Below are 22,296 nucleotides of genomic sequence, written 5' to 3'. Positions count from 1 at the left end.
GCCGCGCGTCCACGCCCTATCCCGCGGCCCGCCGAGCTAGGAGGAAACGGACGGTCCGAGAGGGCGTGTGGACGAGGTCTCACGGCCACCGAGTCGCAGAGCTCTGTTCGAACCAGGTCGGTCGCACTCCAAATTCTGAACCTTTACCCAAACGCGCTCCTCTCCCTGTGCCCACGACGCCCATCCGGACAAATCCCAGGGTCAGGAACCTGGTTAGCGGCACTAGGTCCTTTGTGAGCCCGTTCCCTCTCCTGCCAACCGAAGTTGACTCATCACTTCACTTGGGTCTTCTCCTAGCTCGCAGCTCTGCCCACAGAGCACCTGAACACTGCTAGCCCGTGCCCCCCACCTGGTCTGCTGTGTCGCCTGAGTAGAACCCATTCACCCGAAGTCCCCAACCACCGTAGCTCAAGAGCGGGAGGAAAGAATTTGGAAGCGATAAATATTAGCCTCGGGGCGGGGGGAATGAGTATTTGTTGGCTTGGGGCTGACAGCCAAAGGTCCCAGAGTACAACCAATTCTGAGAGACCCATGATGCTTACTAGGCTGGCTGCGTTTCTTTCTAATATTTGCTTTATTCAGACATAGCAGGAAGAATGGAGGTATGACTGACCTCAAATACAGAGTTTTGATTTTTTTTTTAAGATTTTATTTATTTAATTGGGGCGCCTGCGTGGCTCCGTGGGTTAAAGCCTCTGCTTTCGTCACAGGTCATGATCCCAGGGTCCTGTAATCGAGCCCCGCATTGGGCTCTCTGCTCAGCAGGGAGCCTGCTTCCCTTCTCTCTCTCTGCCTACTCCTGATCTCTGTCTAATAAATAGATTTTATTTATTTAATTGGCAGGGCGAGAGAGGAAACACAAGCAGGGGAGTGGGAGAGGAAGCAGCAGGCTTCCCGCCCAGCAGGGAACTCCATGCGGGGCTGGATCCCAGGACCCCAGCATCATGACCCCAGCGGAAGGCAGATGCTTAATGACTGAGCCACGGAGGCGCCCTGAGTTTTGATTTTTCTGCTGAGCCATAGAGAAGCTAGGTAAGGACCTAAAGAACTAAATAATTTCTTTTATTAGGCTACTCAACTGGTCTTTACAATTTACTGATATCATTCGTGTGTGCTAACAAGGTGCTCAGTGCTTGATTTCCGTTGGGGCCTAGAGCAGCCCCAGGCCCTCACAATTTAGGAGTTAACAGGTATAAGTTACATATCATTGTTTTCTTGAGTACTATATGTTCCTTCCTCAGTCTTCTTTTTTTTTTTTTTTTTTTAAAGATTTTATTTATTTATTTGACAGACAGAGATCACAAGTAGGCAGAGAGGCAGGCAGAGAGAGAGGAGGAAGCAGGCTCCCTGCTGAGCAGAGAGCCCGATGCGGGACTCGATCCCAGGACCCCGAGATCATGACCTGAGCCAAAGGCAGCAGCCTAACCCACTGAGCCACCCAGGCACCCCCTTCCTCAGTCTTCTATTTGGGAACTTGGTCTAGTGTCAAAACCCAATTGTAATCATGAGCAGAAGAGAGGACAGCTTCAGCACATCCAGTGTCACTGTGATCTGGGAGTGGTTTTTGGTTCAGAATCTTGGTAATGGGCTTAGCCCTAAGCTCCAAATGATCTTTTTCTAGGCTGGTTGCTCTTATCTTCTGATAAAACCACTCTACCAGGCCCCCTTCCCATCCTCAACTTCTCTAAACTCATAGTTAATCGCTGAGGTACATGGAAAGGGTTGGGGCCAGGGCAACTGTGGGAACTAGCTGGGTGTTCAAGTACAGAGTAAATAGCAACCTATAAAGGTAGGAGAATTATTACAGCAGTTAGAAATAAACAGATTACTACAGTTGAAATTGTCACAGAGACCATGTGGGGAAATAATTGAAAAAATTTCAAGCAAATTTCTATGGTTAAGATAGATTTTTTTAAAATATAGGCACCATTCTTGCTAATTGGGGGATCAGAATTCCTATAATGCTTTGGTCATTTTCCACACTGAGATTGCATTAATGATTGTTCCAGAATCATGGTCCTATGCTGGATGTTAGCTCTCTCTTCCAGACAGCTTTATTGAGGTATAATTGATATACAATAAGTTGCATATATAAAATGCACCTGTTGATACATTTTGACATGTATACCTCTATAAAACCATCGCCAAAATCAAGATAGTAACGATATTCACGATCCCAAAAGTTTCTTCGGGTCATATGGTATGAGTATGTTTAATTTTTCCAAAATGATTATACATTTTGCATTCCCACCAACAGTATATGAGACTTCCAATTATGTCATATAGTCACCCACGCACGTTTGGTTGGTGGCCTTAATTTTAGCATTCTAGTAGGCCTGTAATAGATTTTCATTGTAGTTTTACTTTGCATTTCCCTAATGTCTAATGACATCCAACACCTTTTTTAAAAATACTTTTTTAGAGGGACACCTGGGTGGCTCAGTCGGTTAAGCCACTGCTTTTGGCTTAACTGAAGGTCATAATCCCAGGGTCCTGGGATCGAGTCCTGCATTGGGTTCCTTGCTTGGCAGGGAGCCTGCTTCTCTCTCCGCCTCTGCCTGCCACTCTGCCTGCTGTGCTCTCTCTCTCTCTGACAAATACATAAATAAAATCTTAAAAAATATATATATATACACATATAATATATATATGTATTATATATTATATTATATGTATTATATATTATATATTATATTATATGTATATATATTTTTTAGAGATATTTTAGATTATATATATTATATATTATATTATATGTATTATATATTATATATTATATATAATATATATATTATATATTATATTATATGTATTATATATTATATATTATATTATATGTATATATATATATTATATGTATATATATATTTTTTAGAGAGGTTTTAGATTTGCAGCAAAATGGAGTGGAAAGTACAAAGGGTTCCCATGTATTCCCTGATCCAACACCAGCACACCCTACTCTAGCATCAACATCCCACACCAAAGTACCACGTTTGTTGTAATTGATGAATCTACATTCACACATCATTGTCATGCAAAGTTTATAGTTTACAGGAGGGCATAGCTTAATGTTGAAATGCATAATGTTTTGACAAATGTATAATATCCATTATTATAGTAACATGCAGAATAGTTACACTGCCTTAAAAATCCTGTGTTCTACCTATCCATTCTCTGCCCCTTCCCTCCCCAACCAGTGGCAACCACTGATCTTTTTACTGTCTCTGTAGTTTACCAATTCCAGAATGTTATATATTTGGAATCATACAATATACAGCCTTTGACAGATTGATTTCTGTCACTTAGTAATATGCATTTAAAATTCCTTCGTGTCTTTTCGTGGCTTCATAGCTGATTTCCAAAAGTGGCCCCACAGAGCTTCCTAGTGATGCCGGCACATTTCTTGGACTTCCCAGCTTCCAGAAATGTGAGAAATAAATGTTTGTTTATAAGCCACCGAATCTTTGGTGTTTTTGTAAGAGCAGCCTGAATGTCTCAAACAGTTCTTTATCAGATACGTCTTCTATAAATATTTCCTAGTATGTGGCTTGTCTCCTCAGTCTCTTGATGTACACTGTTTACATCTGTTTATTGGCCATTCATATATCTTCTTTGATGAAGTCTATGTTCGAATCTGTAGTCTATTTCTTTTCATTTCAATTTTTAAATTGTTGAGTTTGAGAGTTCTTTATATGCTCTGGATACAAGTACTTTCTCTGATAAATGTTTTGCAAATATTTTCTCCCCAGGCTGTTTATCTTTATTCTTTTAATAATATCTTTTAAAGAGCCAAAGTTTTTCATTTTGGTGAGGTATAATTTATCAACTTGTTCCTTTATGGGTTGTGCTTTTGATACTGTATCTAAGTTGCAGGGTCACCTGCGTGGCTCAGTCAGTTAAGTGTCTGCTTTCAGTTCAGGTCATTATCGCCCTCGACACACAAGGACGACAAGAAGCCCCAGTTCGGATGCATGTTCTCTCTTTATTTCCGCAAGTCTACACACTTATATACGCCTACATGACCAGTCAGTGAGCAGGGTACAGGAGGGAGCGAATCAGGCTGTGCACCTAAAGGAACAACTTCGCTAGCAACCAATGCTGTTTACTTCCTCTTTGGGCGTTCTGCTTAGTCTCACGAGGCAATCCTAACCTGGCAACTAGCCAGGCGCCATCTTTTAATGGCGGAGGCCACCCTGGCCAGGGGCCTGCCTCCCACAGGTCATGATTCCAGGGTCCTGGGACTGAGCCCCACGTTGGGCCCCCTGCCTTTGCAAGGAGTCTGCTTTGCCCTCACCCTTTGCCTCCCCTTGCTTGTGCTTGCTCTCTGTCTCTCAAATAAGTAAAATCTTAAAAAAAAAAAAAAAAAAAAAACTTTGCCTAACCCAATTAGGCATAATATGACAAACATCTCCTATTTTTTTAAATTAAGATTTTATTTATTTGACAGTGAGAGAGACAGCCAGAGAGAGAACACAAGCAGGGGGAGTGGTAGAGGGAGAATCAGGCTCCCTAGTGAGCAGGGAACCTGAATCAGGGCTCCATCTCAGGACCCTGGGATCATGACCCAAGCCGAAGGCAGATAGATGCTCAACGACTGAGCCACCCAGGCACCCCCTCCTATCTTCTTTTAAAAGTTTATGGTTTTAGGTTTTGTGATCATTTTTAATTTTTGTATATGGTGTAAGGTATGGTTCCAAGTTCTTTTTTGTTGTTTTGCTAATGGTTGTCCAATTGTTCCAGCATCATTTCTTTATGTCTATCCTTTTTTCCATTATAATTGTCTTTGTGCCTTTATCAAAAACCAGCTATCCACATATGTGTGGGCTTATTTCTGGACTCTGTTCTGTTTTATTGATCTATTTGTATAAAATGCTGTTTTTATTGCTGTTAACCTCATAATAATTCTTGAAACTAATAATTCTTGAAACTCCAATTTTTTTCTTATTCAGAACAAATTTGTTTGTTTGGACTATTCTGGGTCCTTTGTCTTTCCTATGAATTTTATAATTAATTTCTCAATTTCCACCAAAAAAAATCCTGTTGGGATTTTATGATTGCATGAAATTTGAGGAGCAAAGAAAATCTTAACAATATTTTTATGATGCATGAACAAGATGTATCTCTTTATTTGCTTAGACTGACTGTATTTGGTCTTGGCAATATTTTGTAAGTTTTCAGTGTTGGAGGTCTTTCCCATCCTTTGCCATATTTATCCCAACATATTTCATATTTTTGATGCAATTGTAAATGGCACTCTAAAAATATCTCATTATGTATTGTTAGTACATAGAAATAGAGCTGATTTTTGTATGATCTTGAATCCTGCATTCTTTTTTTTTTTTTTAAAGATTTTATTTATTTATTTGACAGAGAGAGATCACAAGTAGATGGAGAGGCAGGCAGAGAGAGAGAGGAGGAAGCAGGCTCCCTGCTGAGCAGAGAGCCCAATGCGGGACTCGATCCCAGGACCCTGAGATCATGACCTGAGCCGAAGGCAGCGGCTTAACCCACTGAGCCACCCAGGCGCCCCTCCTGCATTCTTTTTTTAAGATTTATTTTTAAGTAATCTCTATACCCGATATGGAACTTGAACTTACAACCCTGAGATCTAGAGTTGCCTCTCAACAGACTGAGCCTGCTAGGTGAGGTGTCCTTGAATCCTGCGTTCTTGGTAAACTCTCCAGTTGAGATATCCATGATCTTTTGCTTTTTATTTTCTTTTGCCTGAATGTCCGGCTAGAACCTTCAATACAATGTTGAATAGAAGCAGTAAGAGTGGATATCCCTGTCTTATTCTTACTCTTAGGGAATTCAGTCTTTCCTCATTAAGTATGGTGCTAACTGGAGGTTCTTCCTGTATCAGTGGAGGAAATTTCCTTCTGTTGCTGAGTTTTTTTCAAGAATGCATGTTGAATTTTGTCCGATGCCTTTTCTTTTTCAGTGTGTTAATATGGTGAATTACATTAATTTTTGAGTATTCAACCAACCCTGCTTTCCTGGGATAAACCCCACTTGACCCATGTGTGTTTTCCTTTAATATGTTGTTGGATTTCAGTTGCTAAAATTTTGAGACTTTTTGCATAGATGTTCATGAATGATACTGGTTTGGTGTCAGAGCTCTACTGGCTTCATTGCGTGGGTAGAAAGATTACCATCTCAATTTTAGGAGGAGTTTAAGTAGAATTAGTATTACTTCTTCCTTAAACATTTAGTAGTAGTATGTCTTTCCTTAGAAGTGAAGGTAGCTGGACCTGGAGTTTTCTTTGGGGGAAGGTTTATAACTTCCAATTCCATTTCTTTAATAGATACAGGGGTATTCGAGTTATATTTTTCTTTAGTGAGCTTTGTTTCTGTGTCTTTTAGTGCATTTTCCCATTTCATCTAAGTTGTTGAATTCAATGGAACAAAGATGTTGGTGATATTCCCTTTTTATTCCTTTAATAGCATATAATCTGTAGTAATATTACTTCTCTCATTCCTGATACTGGTAATTTGTGTCTTTTCTGTTAATCAGTCTTGCTAGAGGCTTGTCAATTTTATTGGATCTTCTGAAAGAACTAGATGGTTCTTTATTTTTGAAGACCCTTACTGTCAAATTGAATCCATTGTGCTGAAATCCTGCTCCACTAGGGCAGTACATATACTGAAAACACTCTATTGGTATTTGTTGAATGAACCAATTAATGAGAAAAAAAGAACCATTGAATTTTGCATATAAAGTCATTTTAATATTACCACTTTTTTAGATACCAGCCATTTCCTTATCTCTTGTTTATGTCAGTACTTTAGTACTGATAATAGTGGCTAGATTAAATGCTTGAGGATATGACCCAAGTGAAGGCTAATAAAGGGAGGTGAGGTGCAGGCATTGAAGAGGGAAGGGAATCTTGAGACAATAAGGAAAATAAATAGAGGCTGAAGACAGAGTCCGTCAAAGGAAGTGTAATAAAACCATAAGTCAGCAATCTTGGGATACTAAACCAGCAACTTGGGAGAAAAAGTATAAATTCTGACAATAAGAAATGAAGGTCAGATAAAATGTAATCCAAGAGTGATTACCTAAAGTCATTACAGTAAAAATTCAACTTAATAGCATCAGTGTTTCAAAAGGGTATTTGAAAAATACTCAGATGTTAGAGGAAAAAGGGTACATAGATCGACTTAGGTAAATTATGAAAAAGTGTTTCTGTTTATATTCCCCACTTAAAAAATAATACATTGGGCTTATTATATCTACATTAGCAGGGAGATCTTAAGATTTCTGGTTAAAAGAACCACAAAAAGGTCATGACATACCTCAGTGGGAAAAAGCAGAAATCTCTCACTGCTTTCACCAGGCTTAAAAAAAACACTGACCACACTAAACTTGAGTTCTAGTCTCTGTACTAGCTGACCACAGTGACCTCAGGTTTGCACATTCCCTATGCTTTTTTTGTTTTAGATATCTTGTTTTTTTTTAATGTTCAAACTACACACATTTAAAATGCACACTTTTATTAATTTATATTTAGTACAAACATGCACACAAAGACATACAAAACCATCACCACAGCCAAATTAACACAACCAGGGGTGCTTGGGCGGCTCGGTTGAGCGACTGCCTTCGGCTCTGGTTATGATCCTGGAGTCCTGGGATCGAGTCCGGCATCAGGCTCCCTGCTTGGCTGGAAGTCTGCTTCTCCAGCTGACCTCTCTCCTCTCGTGCCCTCTCTTTCTCATTCTCTCTCAAATAAATAAAATCTCCAAAAAAAAAAAAAAAAAATTAACACATCCCAAACTGCCAGAAGTTTAGTTGGGTTCCTTTGAAATCTCTCACTCCTACCCCATCCCCTCATAGTTCTCACCAAATTTCCAGGAAACTACTCATTTGCTTTCTGTCACTATTCATTGTGACATATTTCCTAGAACTTTATATAAATGGAATCATAAAGCGTGTGTACTTTTTCTTGCTTCTTTCTCTCATTCTAATTATTTTGAAATTCATCTGTTTTGTTGCCTGTATGATCAGTTTGTTCTTCTCATTGCTGGGCTGTATTCTATTCAATGGCTATGTAACAGCTTATCCATTCACCAGTTGATGGACATTCGGTTGTTTGAAGTTCTTGCTGCTGCTGTGTGTGGAACATGCTTTCATTTCTCTTGCCTAAGAATCAATGGGTGGAATGAGTGGGTCAAGTAAGTTTAACTTTTAAGAAATTGCCAAATTTTTCCCAAAGTAGTTATACCATTTTGTATTCTCACCAGTACAGTGTGAGAGTTTTAGTTCCTCCATATTCTCTCCAACACTTTCCTCGAGGACAATTTGACAATATCTATTGAGATTAAAAATACACATATACTTTGATCCAGTAATTCCACTTCTAGGAACTTAATCCTACAGGTATTCTCACACATGTGTGAAAGGACATATGCATAAGGCTATTACTTGCAGCATTATTTGCGATAAAAATTATAATTAACCAAAAGCCCATCATTATGGGGCTAGATAAACTGTAGTACATTCATGTAATAAAATACTATGTAGCTTCAAAAATAATCAGGAAGCATAGATGTTTTTGGAAGGATAACTCTAACCCTAACTTTGGTTTTTTCTGGGAAGGGGAAAGTAAGGCACAGACGTGGGAGATTGTCATGTACTCTTGTGTCCTTGCTCTTTTGAACCATATGGATGTATTAGCCACTCAAAAAACAGAGTTGAAACTTTTTAAATGTCTCTGAAATTAAAACAGTCATTAAAAGCAGAATTTTAGAATCTAAACCTTTCAACTTATAGGTAAGAAAACTTAGAAAGGACAGGTGCTTTGCCATGTTTAAATAGTTAGCTCTTATAAAATTAGTGCTTGTAAGTCTTATTAAGGAGAATCCCAGACCCGTGAGTTCTCCTTGTAGTCATTTAAAATGATGTCTTTGTTAAAAAAGCAACCGTTATTCTCAGGGAGCAGAAGCTTCTTAAGACAGCACTAATGTAATGAAACAAATACTGGACTTAAAATGGGCTGGCATCCTAATTCTAATTCTGCTACTTATTATTCCCTTGACCATTAGGAACTGGTTTCCTCATGTGTCAAAAGAGCTGGGGTGCCTCGGTGGCTCATTCGGGTAAGCGACTACCTTCAGCTTAGGTCATGATCCCAGGTTCCTAGGATCAAGCCCTGCATCAGGTTCCTTGCTCACCAAGAAGCCTGCTTCTCCTCCTCCCTCTGCCTGCTGTTCCCTTGCTTGTGTGCACGCACCCTCTCTGTCAAATAAATAAACGGAATCTTAAACAAACAAAACAAAAATAGCAATGCTTTTCTCATAGAGTGAGATAATATGCATGGACCGTGACTCACTGATAACCGTACTCCGTTCTATCAGTTATCTTCACCTTACTGTGCAATAGTTCATTAGCCATTTTTCCTTAATTGTAAAATATGTCAAATATAGTAAAAGACTAATATGATAAATACTCGGGTTATCAAATCTTAGTATTTTGTCGTATTTACTTCACTTTTGCAGGAGGGAATAAATGCCCCTGTATACCCTCCCCTATTCCTTTCCCTGTTCTCCAGAGAAAGCCATTCCTGAATCTGGGTATTCATCATTCACACTCAGGTTTTTTATTTATGCCTACATAAACAAAACCAATGTATTGTTTTGCATCCTTCAATTTTGTGGAGATGTATATATTGTTTAGCAACTTGCTTTTCTCATTCGTTTTTGAGATTTATTCGTGTTGATTTAGCTCTAGTCTATCTATTTTAACCTCTCTCTAGTACTGCAGTTAATTAGTTAGCCTTAATTTATTCATCCATTGTTCATGGGCATCTAAGATTTCTGGCCAATGCAAACCATGCTGTAAAGAACAGTCTAGGGCAGAACTTCCTGAGCATATATAGATTTTCTCTAGGATTTATGGAACTATTGGGTCAAAGGGGGTATTCCCCTTCATCTTTACTAGGTGATGTCAAATCCAAATAGACTTATTAATTTATGTGCATGCAGTACAAGGGAGTTCCCATTTCTTTGCATACTTTCTAATGCATTAAGGAAATGCAAATTAAAAGCACAATGAAATACCACCATACACCTATTAGAATGGTTTAAAAAAAAGCCCAACTTAACATACCTAGTGCTGACAAGGACGTAGTGCAGCTTCATTCTTGTGTATCACTGCTAGGAATGCAAAATCGTATGGTATACAATCCAGCAACCTTCCTCCTAGGTGTTAACCTAGGTGTATGGTTACAGTGGCTTTACCCATAATTATTAAATGCCTTAGAACGTTTTTAATTTCAAGGGAGTTAGATTTAGTTTAGATTTTTGAGAGCAGGTTTGGATAGGGATCCAAGAGAATTTAAGAGAGCAGTTACCACTTGGTGGGGAAAGTGCCCCATCAAAGGAAAACCACCAGTGAAGTCTGAGTGCATTCACAACTGTTTTGTCAAAGCTGAGTTATTATAGGGCCAGTCCTGGACTGCATCAAGGAAATGGTTAATTCTAAAAATCACTATGGACTGCCCAGGCACATTCATCCTTAGAAACCAGGAGAAACTTCAGCAGTTTCTTATCCTCCATAAAAGGTTTGGGGACCGGGAAAAGCTTGTCTGGAGGATAATAAATATGTCTTGGAATATAGTGGGAAAGAAACAAGTTGTAGGATTTGCAGGTAAAGTACAGGATGCCTAGTTAAATTTCAACTTCATAATTGATGATTAATAATTCATAAAGCATAATTTTTATGCAGGACATACTTATAATAGAAAGTTATCTGTCTGAAATTCAAATTTAGCTGCATGTCCTGCATTTTTATTTGCTAAATCTGGCAACTTAAAGTGGCAAGTCTTGAATCAGACTGTCTTGTTTAATATAACTTAGCTTTGAGAAGAAATCCAGTTACTTGTGCAGAATAATCATTTATTATATTTACATGGAAGTTTTAAATTTTTCACAACACAACTTTTCAAAATGAATTTTAGTGATACAGATTACAAAATGGAAGATAGCTTCATAATTAAGTTAACTGTAAACTCTAAAATTATAAATACTAGTTTTTAAAAAGATATGAGTCTAATATGAATATATGAAAAGGTTTTTTGTGCTTAAGAAGAAAAACATTTGGTTTTGTAATAAAACGTAAATAACTAAAAAAAAAATTGCTACTGAGCATATATTAGAAATTCTCCATTAGCTCAGACTCCTTCTTAAGAGCCCCTCAATCTTCACTAATGATGAATGCCATCACATACAGTAGTTTTCCTGCAACAGGATAAAAAAATCTGTGTATAACCACATAGAGTAATGGAAGAGGGAGGAAGAAATGAGGAGGGAAAAAACTCAGTTTACAAATACTCTGGGTTGGGGATTAGACAGTTTAACAGGTCTACTTTGCACTTCTCAAATGGTATTTTACCATTATCACCTTGTGAAAAGAACCACAAAGACAATTTATAAATGTCTGACTTGTACATAAGAATCACTGGTAAAAGCAAGAAACAATAGCAATTCAAAAGTAAATTTTCTCAACTTAAACATAGTTTTTGACCATCTTATTGTGTATTATTAGGTGCTAGATCAGGCACTTTGTGGGATACAAGTATGATTAAGTACATAAGGAACTAACATCTAGTAGGGTGGAAAGACACATGCCTAAGTAAACATAATACAAGGTAAGTTGTCATGTAAGATGATAGATTGAAAATGCTATGAGAGCATAAAGGAAGGAGGTGGTGGTGGTAAGTCAGCAAAAGCTTCATAGAAAGTCACTCCAGAAATGGCTCTGGTCAAGAAGGGATAGAGTGATGGGGGAAACAAGAGGAACAAGAGGCAGAGGTGGGCAGGTGCAGTGTTTGGGTTTAAAGAAGCAAACTGCTTTGAATGCATGATTTGGAAAGAATTATTTCCAAAATGAATGGCTCTGCATGACCTGGCTCCTGTGTCTCCTACCTCAAGTCAGTTCCTGCCTTGACTCATTCCCTTCCAGCCCCATGCGCCTGGAGTGCTTTCCTCTCCGCATCTCTCCTTCCATTTGCGTCGCCAACTCATTATCCTCATGGGGCTCAGTTTTACTGTTGCTTTCTCTGCAAAGCCTTCCTTGACCACCCTTGTCTTCCAAGCTGGGCTCCTATATGTATTTCATGGCACCTGTGTATAACCTACCTCATTAGATTATACATTGCTTAAAGACAGGGACCCTTTCCTGTCTTGTTCACTGTTGTAACTTCTGGGCCTTAGCATAGGGCCTGGCACTTAGCAGATAACCAATAAATTGTTGATGAATGACTTCTGGTAATAGTTTTTTAATGTGTGGTTGAATATATAGCTTTCAGTGCTTTCACAGTGTTAACAGTTATGTCAAATTATAGGGTTTAGAAGAAAGGTAGATTTTAGGACTTAATAAGATACATAAATTAATAGTTTAACCCGTATGGATTTCCATAATTTAAAGCAATTTCATGGAAGACATTGTATGTATATGCTAAGTACAAACATGTTTCTTAGTGAAGGACGGGAAAACTAGAAACACAACAAACAATAAAAGCACACAATGGAATAATGAAACAGTCTCCATAATCTTTAAGAATTTAACCTTATAGATAGCACCTTCTACTTCAGATGTTAAAGAATGTCTTTACACTTTTACTTTTTTAATCACATGCAAGCACTATCCAAAATTTAGCTAAACTCAAAATATGCCCAATATCTGAATTTAATACTTAGTATGCACTTATTTCATAATCCTCTCCAGCTCCAAAATAAAAGGATTCTAACAGTGTCCACATACCCATTGAATGAATATATAATTTTGTTCTCTGGAGCAAAGCCCCAATACTTCATTACCAGATTTATACTCATTAAAAGGGATAGTATTCAAGTTGATAACTAGTTCTCTCATTCACTGAATTGCTTCTGAAGGAAATCATTAAAATCTCTAACGTATGAATCTGAGGTTGCCTCCTAGTTCCAAGTGGATTTGAATGACATGACATTTTTCACTTTTATAATTAAGTGCTAGAAATATTTTATTATAAAGACTGATGAATATATCGAATATGTTCTGTTTTGCAAAGTCTGATTTTCCAACTGTTCAATTACTGGCACTTGGGAAAAAAAACAATCACTTAAATGAAAACTAAAAATATAAAGCCTATGTTTAAAACATGGCCTTTATTAATACTGCCCACTGAGCTCCATTTTTATTTTACATTGAAATACTTCTGCTTTGCAAAGAAAAGACAAAAAAGTGCATTTTACAAGAGTACTTTTTTCTTTTTAATTCTCTGCGAAAATGGAAGGAATCTGAATCACAAGTTCACAATGTGGTAAAATGAAATTAAGAAACAATGATTTCGGTAATGCTATGCCATCACTAGTGTTTGGCTCTGACTTTGTTCTTGTAAATCAGATCCTGATATACAGTCTAGAGCATCTAGGTTATTACTCTACAGCATATTAAACACAGAAAAGGAGGTTTAAAAAAAACCCCTTTCAATGTACAAACATGAATTTAAAAACTGATTTTAAAAAATTACCTTTTTACATAATGTATATGGCAAAAATGCTTTAAATACATGATTTTGGAATTATTTACAAAATGTATCAGTCTGTGGAACAATTCACAGACAAAGCATACATAGTTGCTTTACTTAGTTGTTGCATCTCAACTTTGGGAGATAGAAATTTATTCGGCAGTATAGCAAACATAAAAACTATGACAAAGTATCTTAAGGGCAACCAAAAATTTGATCCTCAAAACAGTTTAAACACTAGGACTGCCAAAGTTTCTAAACGAGGACATACTTTAATGATCCAGATGCCCATTTATAGTTCTATACTGTTTGAAGGAATGAGACAGACTCCCTTCAATACAGGCAAAGCTACTGGATGCAACCTCCTGTAAAAGGGACAGCTGAGAGCTATTGTCATCCAAAGAGTGAATTAACCTAGAATTTTCTTTTTTTCAATTTTATTAATATTTTAAAAAATACATAAAAATACAACATCCAATGTCTGAATAAATATATTTAACAAGTTGCAAGATAATACCTTATTTTACACAAAATTTTCAGCTTTAGAAATCTTGTTAAATAACTTCATTGTTGTTATATATTTCATTTTTGTCTTTTTGTAACAAAATAAAAACTCTGAAATTACATAGAAAAAAGACAAAATATTTTTGTCAAGGGATAAGATAGTCCACTGAAAACTTATTCACAATTCCACTGTAAACATTAATAAACATTAAAATATTTGCATAATTGTGTGCTCAAAAATCCTATAAAAAGTGGAAGACTTATTACAACTGTAGTTTTCAGTCAACTACACTTCCTTTCACAATTTATTTTGTCCCATTTACACCTTTAAACCTGGGCACACTGCTGAACATATACTTTGGCAGTTCTAAATAGCAAGTGCTTCCACAAAAATAAAAAAACAAGTAAAAAAAAAACAACATAAACCCCCTACTCACCAAGTGTTCAAATACATCTCAGTGAAAGTGCAGCAGTCACTACTCAGCTGGATAATATTTTGATGTTTATCATGTGCACTTGCTCGTCTATGATTTCTATAACATTTGAAAGCTTTATTATACAAATTGAATTTGCTAAGTGCCCTTTTTCTATCTTCACGAAAAATGAAAAAAAGTTAAAGAGGAAAAATTATGACAAATATGGCAGGCTGCCTAACCTTCAATTATTAATCAGCTTATTTTTTGCAACAGAAAAAAAGAAAAAAGAGGGAATAGATACAATCCAGCTTGGAAAGGTATACAGGATATACTTAGCAATGTCAAACCAGTTGAGTGCTTTCTGTGGTTGTATTTCAGGATTTTGGGATTTATGTCCATGGCAGCAAACTGCTGGGAAGGCAGAGAAAACGTTCATCACCTGCATTCTACAGCCAGTACATTTTGTGGGGGAGATGAGGATGAGGGGCTCATTCCAGTGTCTGACGAAGCCGATGACATGGAGGCTCCTGCATGAGACACTGTGGAATCAAAATAACTACATCAGACCTCTTAGACTATCACATAAAGATACCCAGCCACTGCAAGTCAGAAGTAAATTTCTTAGCATTCATTTCAATTACAGTCCTCTTAAATGGTGCCAACATTTGGAATAACAAACTGTCAGCAAAAACTGTTTGGGACAAGTGAGTGGAATCACTCTCTGGTCAAATAACTCAGTCCAAAAAAGGCATCTTAAAATGTAAAGATAAAAGAGATAATAAACTCTTAAACCCTAACTTGAAAGACAGCTGGAAGGAACTCACCTTGCCTCAAAACCGAAACAAGGTCAACCAGGGTTAAATTCTCACTGTAGCAAGTTCGTCCTTTGTCTCTGGGCTCTCGGACCATAAGAGAATTCACTCATCCCAGAGAATCTCCTCTAAGCAGCTAACCACTGGCTTCCTACCCTCACCCTGCCCCAGCAGACCTAATGCACACAGCATCCCTTAAGCAACAGCACTTATCCAGGTCAGGTTTCAGAATCCTGATGGTGTCAGGATCAGGATGGAAGTGTGAGTGTGTGATTGGAAAAATGTCCTCACAGGGCACTTGCCTGGCTCAGTCAGGAGGAGGGTGTGTGACTCTTGATATCGGGGTTGTGAGTTCAAGCTCCATAATAAGTGTAGAGATTATGTAAAAAAAAAAATAAAACCTTAAAAAAACCAAGAACTAACAACAGGAAAAAAATCCTCATATGACTTTAACAGAACTCTCCAGGACATAACACAAATTAAGGATCACTACTCTATGCATCTGGTAATTAGCCTTTTTTGGGGTTTTTTTTTTTTCTTTGCAAAGCTCCCATCTCCTGCCAAACTTTGCATACTTGTTCCTATTTAAATTTTTAATTTTTAAGTATGTCTCTCTCAGTGTGTACATGTACTATCAATGTGACATGTAACTCATTACCATGAATTCTAATATTCCAGAAATCACTCAGGATCTCACTTTAATAACTCACTTTGCACTACAAAAAATTTAAAAAAAATAAAACAAAACGGGAAGATTGTAATAAAAGAATCTTTCTAGTTGTCTGAAACTCTTATCAACTTTAGGAAACTTAAAGCATTTCAGGGTGCTCTGAAGAAATTTCAACTTGCTCATTTGCTCTTCTTCTTAAAAGTTTTAAAAGTTCTGTAAAGACATATTCTTGCTGGGCACTTGGGTGGCTCAGTGGGTTAAGCCGCTGCCTTCGGCTCAGGTCATGATCTCAGGGTCCTTGGATCGAGTTCCGCACCAGGCTCTCTGCTCAGCAGGGAGCCTGCTTCCTCCTCTCCCTCTCTGCCTGCCTCTCTGCCTACTTGTGATCTCTCTGTGTCCAAAAAAAAAAAAAAAAAAAAAAGACTGCTTCTTGCTATTTACAGTTGTTAAAGAAAAGGACAAACATGGAAAGCCTAATCTTTCATTTGCTCTTATTTCTAGGAATTAACACTCCTGGACTTGGACTAGAGTGATTCAAGATCACATATGATACAGGTAATTTTATTAGAAATTAGCTCCCAAACTTTCTGCCACAGGCAGACAACTCTTAATTTAAGCAACCCTATCACATAATTTACTTTTTTTTTTTTTTTTTAAGAGACAGAACCTGGATCCCTCACCTCCTATCCATCCTCTTCTTGGAATAGTTGGCTCTCTAGGCAGTGGTCACCCTATCGCTTTCATCACCTATCTTTTCATCACTTTTCTTTACTGTTTTCCTAAGTGGGATTCCTTGTTTCCTGGATTCTATGTTGTCTTCTTAGCTTTCTAGTTTCTAGTTTGGCTTCTAAATTCTAGTGCACTGAGAAACCTGATGCTGTTCTAAGACCCATTTTTTAGGTATACCTTTATATGGTAAACCAAGGGATTCTGAAATTTCACAGTGCTTTGGGTGTGATTTTTCTCCCCCCATTCTTTATAGATGTTACAGTTGAGTCCTTTATCTTTTAATTCATATCCTTTGTTTCTGGAAGTTCTTCTTATAATACTTCTCTGATGACAGCTTCCTCCTGTGTTTGTTCAGTACTCTTTTTCTGGAAAGCCTGTGATTCAGAAGTTGGATCTCTTGACCAGATCCTATACTTCTCTTAGTTCTTTTCTCCTAATGTCTTTTTGACCATGTATTGCGGTTTTTTTAGCTTTGTTATCCATCTCTTCTATTACATTTTTTTAAATGCCTGCTGTCTTATTTTTAGAGCTCCTTCTTGGTCTCTGAATTGTATTAATAGTATAATATTTGGGGGGCGCCTGGGAGGCTCAGTCAGTCGTGTGCCTTCGGCTCAGGTCCTACCTTTATGTAGAAGCTTTCTCATCTGGTCTTGGGGCTCCCATATTTAAGAGAGGGGCATTAAAAGCTAACTGGAAGCTGTGTGTGAGTATGCGGAGCTTTTCAGTGATGGGCAGTGCATATGTAGTGATTGGCAAGGATCTTGCTTTTTAGTTTAGGAACCTCTAAATTTGGTCTCTTTGTTAGTTCCGCTTGGGTTGACCAGCTTCTCCAGAAGAATCCTTCAGTCTCCTCCGAAGAATGAACATAAACTTAGTTGCCAGATTTCAGGAAGCTAAGAGGTAAGAGTTTCCATTGGAAAAGGGACAGGGGTTTCATCATTCACTACTGCAGACTTTTGCTTAGGCTTATTATTTCTGCTTTTGCACTCTCACCTTCAGCTATGGCTGGTGTCCCTGAGTCTACAGTTACAGTTACTGATTGTCTACACAATCAGTTAATTTTTCTGTTTTCTGCTAGAGCTGCAGAAGGTAGTTTGGATAACAGGATGGGACAAAAGGATGCAATTTCTCCTTCCATTTTCAACCAACCTCCATTTTTAGCCTCACCTATATCCCTGCTTACAGAGCTGGAGTGATGTGGTATGGACTGGATTGCTCTTTGTTTTGCCCCACTGCAAGGATAAACAAGCTTAGGTTTTAGCAGTCCATCTGCTTTTTATCTTCCAAGAGAGAAACTGTTGACATTTCTAGGTCTGCTGTGGTCCGCTATTCCCATTATCCTGTTTTTGTGGGTACAGGGCTTTTCATTTTTTTTTACTGCTCTTTTAGTGGGGCTTGCAGACGGGGTAGATGTGTGTAAATCTATCTATGTGTAATGAGTCAGTCCTACAGAGTTTTAAGGTCTAATTCAGACACTACTCTCTCTCCATGATCAATCCAAAGGGATCGCTCCTTTCACCAACTCCCGTATTTGGTGATTTCACTCTTGATGCCCTCATCACACACCCTTTCTGCTAGAAGTTAAGATCTTTGAAATCAAAGTCTGTATCTCATTCATCTCTGTGCTTTCACCACCTCGAAGAGAAACTGGCACATAGTGTGAACACATTAATGTTGAGCTGAACAATTTCAACTTCTGTTGACTTCCTTCCTTAGGAAATAATTTATGATCGTAAAAAGATCATCTCTTTGAGGATAACCCACATGCCCACTAATTTTGGTGAACCTCATAATAACAAATATAGTAACTAGTAAGAGGTAGCCATAAGTATTTGTTGAGCAAAGAGTGAATTTCAGAAGGAGTAACTAACTCTTCTTGGGAACCCACCACATTTAATAAAATCACACATTTTGTAAAATAGTTCACAGTCCTTTTCAATAGTCTCATCCTGATTAATTCAGCTGTTGATGCACTCATTTCAATAATATCACAAAGAAGATAGAACTAGGATCTAAAAACAACAATTAATGTGTACTATATCCAAAGAGTAACTAAGGTAAATCTTCTAAAATGACAGCATATATTTGAAAAACAAGGGAAGAAAAACTAATCAAATTACCTTCTCTGTCTTTCTTTTTTAATCTTTTCCTCCTCCTGTCTATGGTTGCAACTTCAGATTTCAAAGACATGTAATATTTTCTGATTTCTTGTAATTTTTCTTGGAGAAAAGAGATTCGCTCTGTACTGTTCATATTATCTAATTCATCTAAAAGGAGAAAAAAGGTTCATTTGGATTTTAAAATAATTATCTGAAGAAAGAAGATGGCAGTTCTATCAAAACTCAACCTCTAAATCATCAAAAGCTTGAGTTTATTAAAACTTTCCATATTAACTAAATAAGGTTCTGTAAGCAGGGATGAAAGTAATTAAATCCATGAATAAGGTTTCTGTATAAATCCCAAATTTTCTATACCAAATATGTATTACTTAATGATGTATTACTTAAATAATCAGATAAACACAAGAAAACATCAATACACAGCAACCCTGATCTGTAATTGTAGTTATTCATCCAAGTAGTTTCTTGGTATCAATGATTTTTTCATTCATTGGTTATTTTCAGTTGTCAATAATAGGGTATTTCAGTTTCATTGATTATACAAACACACATCTTATTTCGTTACTGAAGATCTTTCTCTAATATTTATCAGATTATTATGAAAAGGCATTGATTTATGTTTAAGATAAGTGGTGATTACTGATAAAACAATATTTGGAAACCTACATAAATGGATCTGGCAGCCACTGTTTGTTATTTTGCCATTTTAAGGTAAATATCACTTTTACAAAATACATTCAGGTTTTCTAAAGCTTCTTACTGAGTTGAAAGCTCCATTTATATGTTCTAGGGGATGAATTCGGGTGTTTTTCCCTGTGTTTATCCTTTTCTCCATCTTTGATGTGAGGGGAAATTCTTGCAGGAGATCGTGCAAGCTTCTGTGGCTTAGACACACTAAGATGCTTTACTGGTGTACATTTACTTGAATTGTCCAGGACAGGAAGATCTTCACTATCACTACTTTGTCCTAGAATAAGAAAAAATGGATTCAGAGATTATAAATGAAAAAAATATCAAATATCAAAATGCAGCAGACCCAGCAATTATACTGGGTCTGTATCCTACAGAAATAAGTGTACAAATGTACAAATTTCTTAAAGTAAAGAAATGGAAATCTAAATGCCAACCAATGGGAAAAAGGTTAAAAATTATATACACTTGATTTTTGAACAACGTTGGGGTTAGGGGCACTGACCCCTCATGCACTCAAAAATCTGCATTTACTTCTGACTCCCCAAAAACTTAATTGCTAATAAGCCTACTGCTGATCGCAAGCCTGATACCATAAATTGATTAGCACTGAGTGTATAAGTTATATACAACATTATACAGTATATTCTAACAATAAAGTAAGCTACAGAAAGAAAATGTTAGAAAACCATAAGGAACAGGAAATACATTAACAGAACTCTAAAAAATCTGTGTAAGTGTATCTGCACAATTTAAACCCCTGTTGTTCAAAGGCCAAGTATACTATTGAGTACTTCAAAGTTAAAAAGAATGAGCTAAAGTTTATAAGAACAAAAATGGCAAAATATCCAATATATAGTTAAATAAAAAAGCAAAGTTATAATATTTACAGTATTGTCCCATTTATGTTTAAAACAAGACATAAAGCTACCCAAACTGCATAAATGAAAAAGCACAAAAAATACTTGATGTATACACTTCCTTTAACATACATATAATAAAATGTGATCAGATAACCATTTGCAACTCTGTCCCTCTTCACCAGATTTGTACTTAGATATGCTTTTGCTTTTCACTTCTTAACAAATTAGAATTCTCTCAGCTTTACTTTTTCTTTTTCCCCCAATCTCTCATACCCAACTTCCTCCCTACTCTCAAACGCCAACCTTGCCTTCTATTGAAAAAGCAAAGTTGAATGTTACGTACTCAATTTCCCAGCCTCTCCTCTACCTGCATCTGTCTTTATTAACTTTTGGGGAGGCTCAGAAAGAGGAGAATGCTTTTGAAGACTAATCTCTTCAGCTGTACTCTTAAAACCATCCACTCACAGCTCCTCTAAAATAGCCCAACATCAACTATCCCTCTTCTTTTATCTTCAGCTTCTTTTCCCAGTCTACCAACATGCGTACATCCTTCTGGCCCTGAGAGAGGGAGGGAACAGAAGGAGACCTTCCCCTTTTAGCTGGCACCTCTTTCCTTCTCTTTAAAGTTGAATTTCTTGAAAGAAATTCTTTGTTATCCTGATTTCCACATCTTCTAATCATATTCCCATGCTCTTGTTAGGGTCCCAACATTTATAATTCACCAAATTCATTGAATGTATTTTAATCATATTGCATATCCTATAGAATTCAAAACTTCTTTCTCATTCAAACCCACTAGCGTTTAGTGACCTGCATTTGTCTCTGATCAATGCCCATATAAAGACAGCCCAGACTGAATTATATTTTTGCTTCTTTTTCTTTTCATTTTACAACTCTCCCATGGCAATTTCATCATCTTGCAATCCTTCACATAATCATCTTCTAAAAACAGACTCTTCTAAGCTCTAGACCCCTACTTCCCTAATACTGGGTACCCCTAATTCAACATTCTCTCAATTACTTTTCCAACAACCTGCTGCTTCTCCTGTATTCCATACGGTCATCAGCAAGTCCCTCATATGTAACTAATAATAACTGAGTCCCAGTGATTCCATCTCTTAAATTCATTTCTTCTTGACAAATAAGAAGTCCTAAAAGTAAAACTGATTATCTCCTTTCTTTTTAATCTTTTAAATATTTTAGACAATCCTTAAACTTACAAAAAACTTGTAAGATCAGTTACCAAAAAATGTTTTTCTGACCCTTTAGAAGGTTAAGTTACTCAGCCATACTTGAGTAACTTCAGTGCTTCTTTCTTACAAATTTCAACATTCTTCTCGTATTAGTTATCTGCAAACTGGCCCCAAACTTAACAGTTTAAAACTACAAACGGTTATCTCTGGGATATCTGGATATCCCAGATATCTCACAATATCTGGGATCTGGAAGAAGCCTGGCTGTATAGTCTGGCTCAGAGAATCCTGCAATGTTGCAGTCAAGCCTTTAGCTGAAAGCTGTGGTCTCTGAAGACTTCACTGCAGCTGAAGACTATGTTTCCAAGATGTTTCACTCATGTGGCTTTTGGCAGGAGGCCTCAGCTCCTTGCTTGCTGTTGGCAGGATGTGCTCAGTTCACCATGTGGACCTCCCCATAGACTACTGTGTCCTCAGGACTTGGCAACTAACTTCCCTCAGACCAAGTGATCCAAGGGAGAGCAAGGAGGAATCTGCGGTGCCTTTTATGACCTAGTCTCTGAAGTCATATTCTACCACTTCATTTAGCCCACACTCAAGGGAATTAAGCTTTGTCTCTTGAAGGGGAGAATATCAACAGATTTGTAGGTACATTTTTAGAACCACCACACACTTAGAGAACCATAATACAACAATCAAAATCAGGAAATGAACACAAACGTATTATCACCTAATTCTCAGATCCTATACAAGCTTCTCTACTTGACCCAATCATGTCTTTTGTAGCAATG

At 37.3% G+C, this 22,296-nt stretch overlaps 1 protein-coding gene and 1 long non-coding RNA gene across 6 annotated transcripts in view; one reads left to right on the top strand and one right to left on the bottom strand.

Annotated features, from left to right (window-relative positions):
* The first annotated feature begins 3 nt into the window (after nt 1-3).
* Nucleotides 4-22,296, top strand: part of LOC106005878 — a 28,665-nt gene continuing 6,372 nt past the window's right edge. Inside the window, exons 1-2 of the long non-coding RNA XR_006603693.1 lie at nt 4-116; nt 16,412-16,465. This is a non-coding gene — a long non-coding RNA (uncharacterized LOC106005878). The remainder of the gene's footprint in view (nt 117-16,411; nt 16,466-22,296) is intronic.
* The window catches only part of ARID4A (AT-rich interaction domain 4A), a 63,422-nt gene continuing 53,388 nt past the window's right edge, over nt 12,263-22,296 (bottom strand). For all 5 annotated transcript variants that reach the window (XM_013056634.2, XM_013056640.2, XM_004738858.3 and 2 more), the window contains exons 22-24: nt 19,520-19,726; nt 18,760-18,906; nt 12,263-14,967 (exon numbers count right to left, since the gene is read on the bottom strand). In XM_013056634.2, the coding sequence (XP_012912088.1) occupies nt 14,864-14,967; nt 18,760-18,906; nt 19,520-19,726 (458 nt within the window). In that variant the 3' untranslated portion in view covers nt 12,263-14,863. The remainder of the gene's footprint in view (nt 14,968-18,759; nt 18,907-19,519; nt 19,727-22,296) is intronic.

Source organism: Mustela putorius, unplaced genomic scaffold (genome assembly GCF_011764305.1).
Source record: "Mustela putorius furo isolate JIRA1106 unplaced genomic scaffold, ASM1176430v1.1 tig00000129_pilon_pilon_pilon, whole genome shotgun sequence".
NCBI classification, from domain to species: domain Eukaryota; kingdom Metazoa; phylum Chordata; class Mammalia; order Carnivora; family Mustelidae; genus Mustela; species Mustela putorius.
Note: the sequence above shows the minus strand (reverse complement) of the source record. Positions and strands in the feature narration are given on the sequence as shown.